The 12,033-nt window shown below is 37.1% G+C and overlaps 2 protein-coding genes across 6 annotated transcripts in view; both read right to left on the reverse strand.

Annotated features, from left to right (window-relative positions):
- The window catches only part of KREMEN1 (kringle containing transmembrane protein 1), a 34,097-nt gene that overhangs the window by 12,300 nt on the left and 9,764 nt on the right, over window positions 1-12,033 (reverse strand). For all 5 annotated transcript variants that reach the window (XM_062009822.1, XM_062009825.1, XM_062009821.1 and 2 more), the window contains 4 exons: window positions 10,695-10,857; window positions 8,905-8,996; window positions 2,566-2,690; window positions 1,992-2,145 (listed from right to left, as the gene is read on the reverse strand). In XM_062009822.1, the coding sequence (XP_061865806.1) occupies window positions 1,992-2,145; window positions 2,566-2,690; window positions 8,905-8,996; window positions 10,695-10,857 (534 nt within the window). The remainder of the gene's footprint in view (window positions 1-1,991; window positions 2,146-2,565; window positions 2,691-8,904; window positions 8,997-10,694; window positions 10,858-12,033) is intronic.
- Window positions 10,785-12,033, reverse strand: part of SUSD2 (sushi domain containing 2) — a 38,848-nt gene continuing 37,599 nt past the window's right edge. The window contains exon 17 of the mRNA XM_062009818.1: window positions 10,785-10,857. The gene's annotated coding sequence lies outside the window, so the exon portion shown is untranslated. The remainder of the gene's footprint in view (window positions 10,858-12,033) is intronic.

The following is a 12,033-nucleotide window of genomic DNA, read 5'->3' on the forward strand; positions in this document are numbered from 1 at the left end:
TGTGTACCCTTTCCTGCATCCCTGCAGGAACAGGATCAAAGCTAAATCACTGAGACAGAGACTTCTGCTCTGACCCTACCAAGCAGACAGGCAGGCAAGTGTTAAACTACTGAAATTCCTTCACAGCCTTATCACACTGAAAAAAAAAAAACAAACACCCCTTCACAGAATAGCTGAGGAGATTGTCTAGTCCAATACCACTGCTCAAAGCAGAAGACATTGTCTAGTTGTGTTTTGAGTCTCCAAGGATGAAGACTCCAAAACCTCTCTGAGCAACATGTCTCAGTGTCACCTGTACCATAAAAAAAGTTTTTCCTTATGTTTAAATGGATTTTCACGTTTTTCAGTTTGTGCCTATTGCCTCTTGCCTATTCATTAGATAACACTGGAAAGTCTGGCTTCATCTTTACACCTTTCTATCAGTTATTAACACAAATTGAAAAGATTCTCCCCAAGCCTTGTTTTCACAAGGTTAAACAATCCAAGATCTCTCAGCCTCTCCTTGTGTGAATGATGCTGTAATCCCTTATTCACTTTTGTGTACATTTATATATATACTTTTTAAGCATCCTGTCTTTTGATCTTGTCCAATTAATGTTTTATCTTCACCAAGTAATTTGAAAAAGATCCTGTTATGAAGTCTAAAGAAAGTCCTTTAGACTTGTTGCTGCCGTTTATATTCCATTATTGACAGTTATCCAGATTCACAGTGAAAACTTGCTTACCAATGAATCCAGAAACTCACATGCCAGCCAACTGTTCTGATGCATATCTAAATATACACATATGTAATTTAAACAAATTATTGTACATATATGCATATATGTATATTTATATATTCTCTAAATACATGGTATTTTGCATTAATAGACTATAATAATGTATTTCATAACAAAACTGTTTGGATCCAAGTTATCACTCATATCATAGGATGAAGGACTGAAATATCAAAGTAGAGTTATTTTCTCTAAAAGCTTAATTAAAACCCTGTAATAGAGGCCTGTGAGAATAGAAATAAAGGAAGTGTTTTGAACTGTCTCAGTTTTCACATGCCTCTGAGAAAGAGCTTTAATAAATACAAATTAAAAGGGAGCTGGGGAAACAAGAAGTAGCATGTGTCTGCTAGAGAAATCACGTGAGAACACTTCACTCATTTTTCTAGAGCAAAGCCTGATGATGGCCTTTTCAGTTATAGATGAACTGAAAGAACATGAAAGAAGAAAAAAGAGTGTGAAAAACCCCACAGAGGTACTAAGGCCCAAAGAGGAAGTTGTGTTTGGCACTTACTCCATGCTCAAAAGAGCTAGTGATTTAATCAAATAGAATTGTTTGAATAGATTAATAGAATTTAAATTTGTTATTGAAATATCAAATTTCCTCTCTGCAAATAGCTTATAGGTATTGTTACATTTGGCTGTGCTGTTTGTAATTATTGAACCACAAGATGTTCTTCAAACCAGCAATATTAACTAAGAATGCCAATGACTAGTGCTTCACAGATGGAAATGTTTTCTGTCTCATTTCCTTCTAGAACTGGCAGAGGTCTGTGTTGTGGGTCTGAATGTTGTAGCTTCAGGCCATGATAGCAGCACATAAACACATAAAGTTAATGGGATGTTGTCTGGAATTAGGGTGAAGGTTCTAGGGCTATGATATAATCTGGAAAAGAGGCATGAGGTGAACAGGTGTTGCTAATCAGGAAAATAAAATAGGTGACAGTTACTATGACAACCTCTCATACCTGGCCATATCTCTCTCCCTTGCCATTTACCAGTTGCCTGAGTAGGCATCATTTCTTGGAAGAGTTATTTCACATTATTAATGGACGTGATTTTTATGCAGAAATGGAAAGCAGCTTTATTTTACTCTGAATTTAGGTGTTTTGCTGTTTTGTGTGCAACAGTTCTCATTGCATTTAAACCCTTTACCCTAAATCGCTGAACATTTGAGGCCTCTCCTTTGGAAAAAACTGAGCCTGTTTCAATACTTACTGTCAAAAAGAATGACTCTGCCATCCCCACCACAAGGCTGAGTATGGTCTCCAAAGCAAACACTGTTGCATTCTGTACTGGCTGCCTCCCCGTATCTCCAGTAGTCAGGATTATTTCCACAGAAACAAGCATAACCTGATTCCATGCCTGCAAACTTTGACAACAAATATGCGTAAGGAAAGAAGGGATAAAATTTAGAGGTGAAAGCGGGAGGTTGTACGAGCAAGAAAGAATATGTGTGTTTTGGAGAAGCTTGATTAGTCAGAGGTCCCACTACAAACTGTTTTTGTTTGAGCTGACTAGCAAGAAAGATGAAATGGAGGGCAATTAGGGCATCCTATCACTCATAACCACAGTCAGCAAGCAGAATTTCTCCTGGCATTATTGACTGGCCTTTTCCCAGATTGCTCTGGATGCAGAGAGAGGGCTAAGTCCTCTAGAGTGAGAGTAAATCTCCTAAAGGTAAAAATAAATAGAGGCGAGGAGGGGAAGAGAAATACAATAGAGAGCTCTGGACATACCATCATCTTTTTTTCTTAAAAAATATTTTGTAAAAGTATGTCAAAGAAATCACCTTAAATTGTTGACTTCTGCAGGAACTGATGCATGTTTGGATAGTGAGTTTATTGGAGGTCTCACTGGTCCCAGTTAAAGGTGGTGGCTCTCCATGGTCCTTGTAACACCCTAGATTCCCTGGCACTGGCAAGAATAGCAGACAACAGTCATTCTAAAGGTGTGCCTGGAAATACTCAAGACACAAATTCCTTTATGCATTGCCTGGTTACTAAGCAGCTCTCTACATGTTCTTGTCTTGATTTCACAGTATGGAAAATGTTAGTCTATGCTAGCTCCTTGTCATAAATGACAGGAGGTGAAATAATATCATATCTTCTTAGCATATACCTGTAATACTCTGCAGTTGGTTCTTGTAAGCTGCAGTAATATGAACATGATAAATACCTGGTTTGTTTCTCCTGATAGTGTCATATGGTATGCACAAAGAGATTTAAAATGAGCAATGTTACTTTTTAAACGAAACATTTATTTGTAGTGTACTAATAAAACGTTTCAAGACTCCTTGGTTATTATGGAAGGTCAGAAAGAGTTCTCCCCCTTCAGGATGTGATTTGACCTCTGTTTTTGTTATCTGTTTTGCACTTTCAATCAAAGCACTGAAATTTTCTAGAGAGAGGATATGGAGTATAGTGCTGTGCTAATGGCATAATGTTATCCCTTGCCTACTTAGTACATTTGCTCACATACTTGGAATTACCTCTATTCTCTGTGGTCAGATAATCTTTATCTGACAGATTGTCAAGGATTATTTTTGTCCACTTAACCTCCATAGCTCTGTATAATATGTGATGCAGTCAGAGAACTAACCGTATGAGTTTTACTTTGTCACTTTTCAGCACCTAGTAAACCCTGACCTCTCACTTGCTAACGTCTTCTGGCACACCACTGTATCATGTCTTTGACTTATCAATAGTTATTGGGGTGGTGGTGGAGGAATGATGGGTTTAGGGTTTTGCACCCTGTGATTCCTGATAGCATATGAATTAGCTGTTTTGGGTCCCATTCTGGACTAGCCATCTCTTGTACAGGTGGCTCTAATACTTCTCTGTGTTAGTAAACAGCTTCTATATTATTGTGCTCTCAAAATAAAATAGGAATGCAATGCTACTTTTTGTACTGAGTGATTTTGTACAGTAGCCCTGAAAGTATCTTGTCATTGGATTATAGAAGGCCCATTTCTGGGAATTCTTATATATGTCCACGTGCAGCAGCCATTCAGATAATGTCTTGTATTCAAAACTTCCGTTTGTCTAATTCTAACAAAGATGGTCTTGTCTCTATTCTTTTGGAACATTATATCCCGAGACTGTAAACTGATGTCAGAAAACTCTTACAATCTGAATCATCTTGACATCTGGAACAGTTAACAAGTCTGTGTGAGAACTTGCTCTCAGACTTAAGACTTTGTTGCCTACGGCAGCTTCCTTCTTTTGAAGAGAGTTAGCATTTCTATTGGTGACCAGCAAATACATTGGTGTGCATACAACTATACTCTTAAGGAGGATGATTATAGTATTACAAAGAAGAGGCAATGAAGTTGGGCAGAAAATTCAAGCATTTAAAAAAAAATAATTAGATAATGTTGCTTCAATATTGTTCACAAAATAATTTTGTTTTCTGTGAAAGATACAATTATAAATGCTTGCACAGAGTTAATAGCTTTGATACGCCCTGCAACAACATGCATTTAGAGACTTCAAGTTACAGCCTGATTTAACATACCTTTGGAAATCCCCATTTGCAGCCCCACCCCAGCTGAGTACAGCTGGGCAGAGAACTCTGAGAGCACTGCTTTTTGTGGAGTGCATCATTTCACTGCCCTCAAAACCCCTCTAGTTACTCAACCTAGCTAATTTTCCTAGGAGATCTTGGATTTCTTAGAAAACACATATTAGATCTCTAAAGGTCCCCTCCAACTCCTACCATTCTAAAAAACAACCCAAAAAACCCCAACCCCCCCCCATCTACATCTACTTTTTTTTTTTTAAGTAGCTTTAGTTGTGCAGTCCCTCAACCTTGTCTCCAGAGGATTAGTACGTCAATGTGTTCCATGCTAAGAAACTAGACTGAGTAATTTGAAAACTTCTTACATCTTGTAACTAAATCAAGTATACTATTTGGGTACATCCTAAAGCTAATTACTCTCTTTCCCAGCAGTATTTTCACTTTGTCAGATCTAGCAAACAAAATTAGCATCATGTGACTGGACATCAACAGGAAAAACATCAATCTGGCTCAATGGTAATTTCTATGACAGTGCCCAGCTCTTCAAATTACTTTGATACCAAATCAACAAACTACATGAATCCAAGGATATCTGCTCAGATAAAAGCACTTTAATAGTCCCATACCAAATAGATGATCAAACGCTTTTATAAACTGGGACAACAGACATATCCATATATGATTTTGATAGGTCAGTTCTTCCTATTGCTACTGATTGTCTGGTCCTAAACCTAAGACACCACTGAGCTGCTACTGAAGGGTAAGCAGTACAAGCATAATAGTAGACAGGACATAATTTGTATTCTGATTGGAGATCATCTAATTGGTAAACTCTGCTTTTATTTAGGTCCACAATCATCACAAATTATTGCTTTTTGGACAGTATTTTTAGTATATTAGAATAACATGCATAGGAAACGACTTAGAACAGGACAGTGTACATTTATGTATGTGAAGCAGCTCTGCAGAAGAGCTGCTCCACATTCACATCTGGGCACCCAGTGCAATGAAGACATTGACTGACTGAAGCAAGTTCAACAGAGCGCCAAGATGCTCAGAGGGCTGAAGCACTCACCCTGTGAGAAGAGGCTGAAGGATTGGGGCTTGTTCAGCCTGCAGAGGAGAAGACTTTGGGGGCAACCCCAAGCAGCTTTGCAACACCTACGTGGAGGCTGTCACAATGACAGAGCCAGGGTCTTCACAGTGATTCATTTTGGATAAGAGGTATGGAGCTTAAGTTGAAACGAGAGATGTTCAGACTTGCTGGCAGTCAAGCATGGGACAAGGGCCCAGAGAGGGAGTGCACTCAACTGTGGAGGCTGTCATGACCTGACTGGATAAAGTTGGTCTCATCTGACAAACTGAGTAACTCGGTCTGATCCCACAGCTGGCCCTGCTCCGTGCAGGAGGTTGGACTAGATGACTGCCTGAGGTCCCTTCCACAGGGTTGAATCCTACAATCCCTATGTGTAGGTATAGAAGTGTGTGTATATGTGTGTGTATATATATATATATAAATGTACATATATTTCTAGACAGGTAGTGGCTGTTCAGTTATTCTGACCTTTAAACATTTGCATCATATTGTTTTGCTTTAATTTGCTCTTTACATTTTGCCTAGTAACAAGGCTTGGCAAAATGAGTTAGTCAATAGTCTGCAATTATTCTTCATGCTCTTCAGTGCTCTTCATACTCTTCAGTGTAACAGGAAGACATCAGCGATATCTTCCTGTTACACTGTCTTCACCCATTTCTATCTATTTGTTCTTTTGTTCTTAAAAGGTCACCTCTTTTGTGCAAGCATGCTATTTTTCTTTTGTGCAGCATTTGACATTATGAGGTCCTGGCAAACACGAAGCTTCTGCATATTACATATTAAGGCACATATAATAAAAAATGGAATTCCTCTTTTTGAGCTCAAAACTGTGTTCCAACTATGCTCATCTAGCTTTAAGAGCTTCCTAGCTTTTTGCTATGGTAGTATGCACCCGTATCCTGTCTCCAATTGTGCAAGCTACTGTTTGTTCCTATGTTAAAATATATGTGATGAATACAGCTCTGTAAAACTTACTTGTCTCTGCCATTTAACACTTTATCAATATTTCAGTCAAGTTTATTACATGACATACAGGCACACAGGAAATCCTAATAATGAAATCTGTTTCTAGTAAGAGACTCATACAGGCCATAAACATGGAGATACAATATGCCTTTATACCTTTTGGGAGCATAAGTTGTTATTTCCTTTGAGTTTCAGCCTAAAATTAATAAAGGGAACAAAAAAGTCAGAAATAACTGCAACACTGCAAACAAACCATCTAAAGCATTCAGTTCTGAATTCTCCATGAGAGATGCACATGTTCTTTCAGGACTGAGTGCTGCGTCCTTGCCTTTATTTTGTTTATGTCCATTCCAGTGTGCTTAGCAGATGAGCCATTAAGAGGAGCGGAAGAAAAGTCTACGCTCTTACTAGGATAACTACTGCTATCTTCTGTGATTATGCCCCTCAACTTTCATCCAACATTTCTGAAGTCTGTACAGCATGTTTATACATGCAGAATGCCATTATATATACTTTCTGAAACATTTATGTATAAATATTAGTGAACAAGACACATGATATAATCATGGGAAATGATCATAATAATTTAAAATTCTTAACTGTAGATTCTTAATTATTGTTACAGTGAATCATTGCATGCAAATCTCTCTAGGCAATCAAGATATTTCATGTTGTTGGCACTGTAGTGGTATTATGTGGGTATAGTTTACAGGTAAGTTACGCTCCAGATACTTGCTGTTTCTAGTAGTAAACGTAATTATGGAAAAGAAGCTTAAGGCATTTTCTTTTTACTTCTCCAAACATTTCAAGTAGGATTTCTATACACTTAAAAATTCAGTTTTGTATTACACACTTCACAAGTTGGTTTTGGTGGTCCTGTGATTTAGCATCATGCTTACTGAAAATAGAAAATCTGGTAAAGAACATACATTTTTTTTTTACTTACACAGCTTCATAAACCATGAGGTTTGTATTAAGACTTGGATGGGCTTGCAATGTACAGTTTGTTCTAAATTGCCGCAATTCCTTTTTCTAGTATCTAGTTTCAGTGCAATGCTTGAAGCAGCTGCTACTGGTCAAAAGGACATTTTGTAAATGTAAGTCCGGATTATCCGTGCAAGTAAGTGTCCAAGTTTAAATCCTCTGCTCCCCACCACAGAAAAACTGAGTGAGACCAGTTTTAAAAGGGTCCTTTGTGTAGAACAAATGGAGTGGAGAGAATCTGCCTTTCAGCTTTTTTACTGGTGCCATATCCAGAGAATTTGTTAACATCTGTGGTCTTTAAAGAAAATGCAAATTCTTTCATTTTAGATCAAGATAAATTTCTTAATTAGGAAGGTCATGTTTTCTAAACAGGACCTCGTACATCTGAAAAATAAGAGTGTGATGTCCCCTGAACAATGAGTATCAGAGTGTTAAAGGATATTGTGTTATTTAATTTAGGCTGTTTAATCTGTATTTAAGTCTAGATAAACGTCACCCAACTTTAAGTCACATGTATTTGTTTGCTTGGCTTGAAGACGTGAATCATTCCGTCATAGTCATAAAGAAAACTCTAGAAAAAAAAAAAATCTGATTTTCTTTGGTTTTGTAAGCTTCTGTTGAGAGTATGCCTACCTAAGGACAACTGCTCTGAGACTTACCACTATACACGTCATCCCTCAGAAACAGAGTACTTAGAAGAAGTTAGGAAATAAGTAAAGGCATTAATTTTTACGCTTGAGAAAACGTGTAATTATGGTCGCTTGTTAACACGCAAAATTGGAATGTCTTTTTCATATTTTGGTATATTTTAAAGAATGTGATTCTTAATCCTGGAGCATTCAGGAATGAAAATTGTGGAATGTATTGACATGAATCATGACAAAACTCCACATTTTGGACATGGTAAACAGTATAATACATAAAAAATGTTAAATACTGGAAGGAACCTTCAGGTGAACCGGTTGTGAACCGACTGCTACCAAAAAAAACCCAAATAAAAGTCCAGTTTGTGGTTTCACAACAATGCTAAGTATAAGCACCTACAAGCAACAGATTTCCATTTCAGAGCTCCCATTTACCAAACAAACAGCTACCTTTTCTCTATGTCCTTCATACTGTTTTTATTTCTTCCAAGCAATTCTGTGTATGTTGTTATTAAACCAATGCCACCTATTCTTCAAGCTAATTGCAAATGATGGACACATACTTACCTTGTAAAAAATTAATAACTTCTTATTCATTTTTCTCTTTAGACTTTAATAAATGTATCACATATTTCTATGGATTCAGAGAATTAGCAGTACTTCATAAGTTTCGAGTGATTCTCTGTGTAGTGTTAGTTGTAAATAATATAATCCAGTAATTCTGAGATGAAAAGGAGGAATGATTCAGTAAGTTTGACATTACCTCTATAGACTCATTTAAAGTATTGTTTAGTCTGCAAATGAAAAAAGGCTAATTGGCCTTATCCTAGTTTCTGTTTGAATATCGCTACCCGCTGTTGTATAACTGCCAATCTCTGTTCAATGGAGTTGTATGTCTGAAAAAACTGCATGGTGTTCTTACTTCGGCAGGATGGAATCTCACAGTATTTCCAATATATTCCATCCTCGTGCTCTGCAATGTAGCACCACGGGCTGACATCTCCATCGGGGTTCCTGAAAGAGAAAAATGGTGTGTGTGAAAAGTCGTAAAATATTTTAAAATAACCACATAAAAATAAATCTGTAAAGCTTCAATACCATCACTATTTTTGCTCTAATATCTATTGAATATTTAACCTGTTGGAGTCACATGCCAAGAAAAATGCAAAAGTGGTCAGGAACTTCAGATAACTTTGGTTATTATAGTACACACCAAGCGTAAAATGCTTGATTTCTCCTTTTTATGGCTGAAAACAGTCCACTGGTGCCACATATTGAACAGTATTATTTTGAAACACTGCTGCAGCCACTGGAAAAGATAATGAGTAAGTCTTTTTCTTCCCTGTCCATCACGAGTGTTCTTCAATGAGAAATATTCTCTTGAGCCATCAAATACTCTGAAATCCACTCATCGATGTGCTCATCTCTCTGCTGCATGTCACAAGACCTCTTTTCTGTGATTTACTATTTAAGCTCCATTAACTATCTGTCTCTGCCTCTGACATATTTTCTTGAATGTCTATTTCTGATTAAATATTGAAAAGTTCTTGGATCAAGAACCAGGACTCTCTGTTCGAGACACAGAAATTGTGCTCTGCTCCTGCATAGTAATTTTGCCTCATTTATCCTGTTATATTGCTTACAGTGAAATGATTTCAACATGAAGGTGGCAAGAGGCTAGGCTCTACCCTAGAAAACCTATAACCTGCTAAGTAAAAGCATCTTCCAGCAGAATCGAGTTGTGGTTTGAATCTTATTATGAAGGAGGCATTAGAGTTTTTCTTGCTATGCCCTAGGTAACTAAATTCCTAATCTCTTTGTTTAAGCACCTCTGTCTCCATTACCCAGTAAGTTAGAGACATCACTCAGATTTACATGTATCCTAGTTAAGCTGACGACTGTCTCTGTTTAAGGAATGTATCTATCCAGTTATTCCCTACCTATTTCCATAGCAACTACAGATGAGCTTAAAAACTTAGCTGGCCAGTCCTGCAAAGGCAGAAATGCATATAACTTCAGGAAGTTCAAAGTAGCAGGCTGAAAAGAGCCTGCTCAGCCTAAACATCTCTAAACTTCAGTTTCTATTTGGCTCCCAAATTCTGAAGCTCATGTTGAAGTTTTGTTCTGAGATCTATCCATTTTTTTGTCCCTCAAAGACAAGGAAACTAAAGTGGATCTGCCACAGTTTAAGCTCGTATTGTAACCACTGACAGTTGAGTTCCTGAATACAGATAACGACTTTAAGTCACTGAACAGCTTATACTTGCTGAGAATTTTCAGTAACTGCATAACTTTAATTAGCACAAAACTTGGAAACGTACTGTATAACAGAACCAGGCTTGTGGGTGAGATTAAGAACCCTAATGTTCCAGAGACTCCCAGAGACATTCGCTACTGCTTCTCTACTTCTGGCTTGGATCTATTCTTTTATTAACTCCACCTTTTGATTTAAGTAATTTTTAGTCTTTCTCCATCATGCCAAATTTTAGATAGGATATATGATATGGTCTTTGGATGAGAGACAGGTTGAAAAAGTTATTCTACTAATGGTGCTTGTAGATTCAGGGTACTGGTTACAGGACAAACTAAAACCTGTTAGATATCCATGGTTTTGACATTCTTTACAGTACAACAGCAAGTCTTCTAATTTTGTGTCTACTGTTTATAGTAACTGTTTATTGTATAGACAATATTAGTAGCAACATTTCTTACCTGCAGTAGTTATGGTTTCCAAGCCCTCCCTCCCCATTGGGGTATTTCAAAGTATTATAAGGATGCTCAAACGTCTCATTCCAAAAAAGACAAGGTTTCCCTGCATATTGGGAGGTCTGGTTCTGAGTGCCACGATAGTCAGCCCCATTTGCTGTATAACATTCTGGGAAGAAATGGGAAAAGAAGAAGGAATGAATGTAGATTTATTATTTGTTTTTATTCTCTTGCGCTCTTCTCCTCCATACCCAAGAGATCACATTTCTATTCACTAACATGTTTCTTCCATTGTTTAGGCAACTAAAGATGTTGTCTGTGTTTTCTCTCAGTCAAATATCTGTTGAGGAGATTATGATTTCATTAGTAAGCAATGTATAAGAGAGGTATGAAGAGTGGTTAATACAATTAACATGTATTTTCTGAATAAACATGCTACTTTTTTTTTTACTGTTTTCCCTGTGTTTTACTCAGGATGAATCTGTGATGTCAATTTTCCAAAACTGAAAATAGCTGATGTTACCAGTCTGCCACTTACTGGAATACTACAAAAAAATCTCATGCCAGTTTAACTAAAGTTGTCAAGATCTGCACTTTATAAAGGGAAAGATTTTCTAGGTATGGATCTTGCAAATATTTATATCCCGATTTAGAAAAATTATTAGACCTTTTTTTTCTCTGGCCTGAGTTGCCTTAGAAAGGGACCTCCTTTGGTAGAGTATAATCACGATACTGTGATTTGCTACTAAAGCACTTATGCTTTCAGATTAAAACTTACAGATGAGTACTCTTCTGTCTTGCTCATATTGTCTTCCACTTATGTTTGCTTTCCTAGCTTCTTAATACTCAGCAAGTAAGAAATCAAAGCAAAGAATGATTTCTCTGGTTATTAAATACACGATCCCCTTCTCAACTGAACTACAAATGTGATGCTGCCTGACTTTGCTGTGTCTTATTAATGACATCTTCTGATCAAATAAATACTCATGTGCATGAACAATTTTACTAAAAACGTAAACAATTTTTTATTAAATTAAAAACAGTTTGACCCGAGAGGTTGAGGAATTTCTGTCCGTGGCAATATTCAAAAGCCATCTGGACACGATACTGGGTAACCCGCTTTAGGTGACTGAGCAGAATGGCTGAACGAGACGATTTCCAGGGACCACTTCCAACCTCATCCATTCTGCAATTCTGTGATCATCTTCCACAAATAGTCAGTATAATTAGCATACCATAAGTAAGTCCAACCTGTTTATAATTAGTAAACATTAATAATTGTTAACATTTATCACACATACATTTATTTAAAACTAGAATTAAAATACAAAAGTCCATGACAGAA

This window comes from Colius striatus, chromosome 17, assembly GCF_028858725.1.
Source record: "Colius striatus isolate bColStr4 chromosome 17, bColStr4.1.hap1, whole genome shotgun sequence".
NCBI classification, from domain to species: Eukaryota; Metazoa; Chordata; class Aves; order Coliiformes; family Coliidae; genus Colius; species Colius striatus.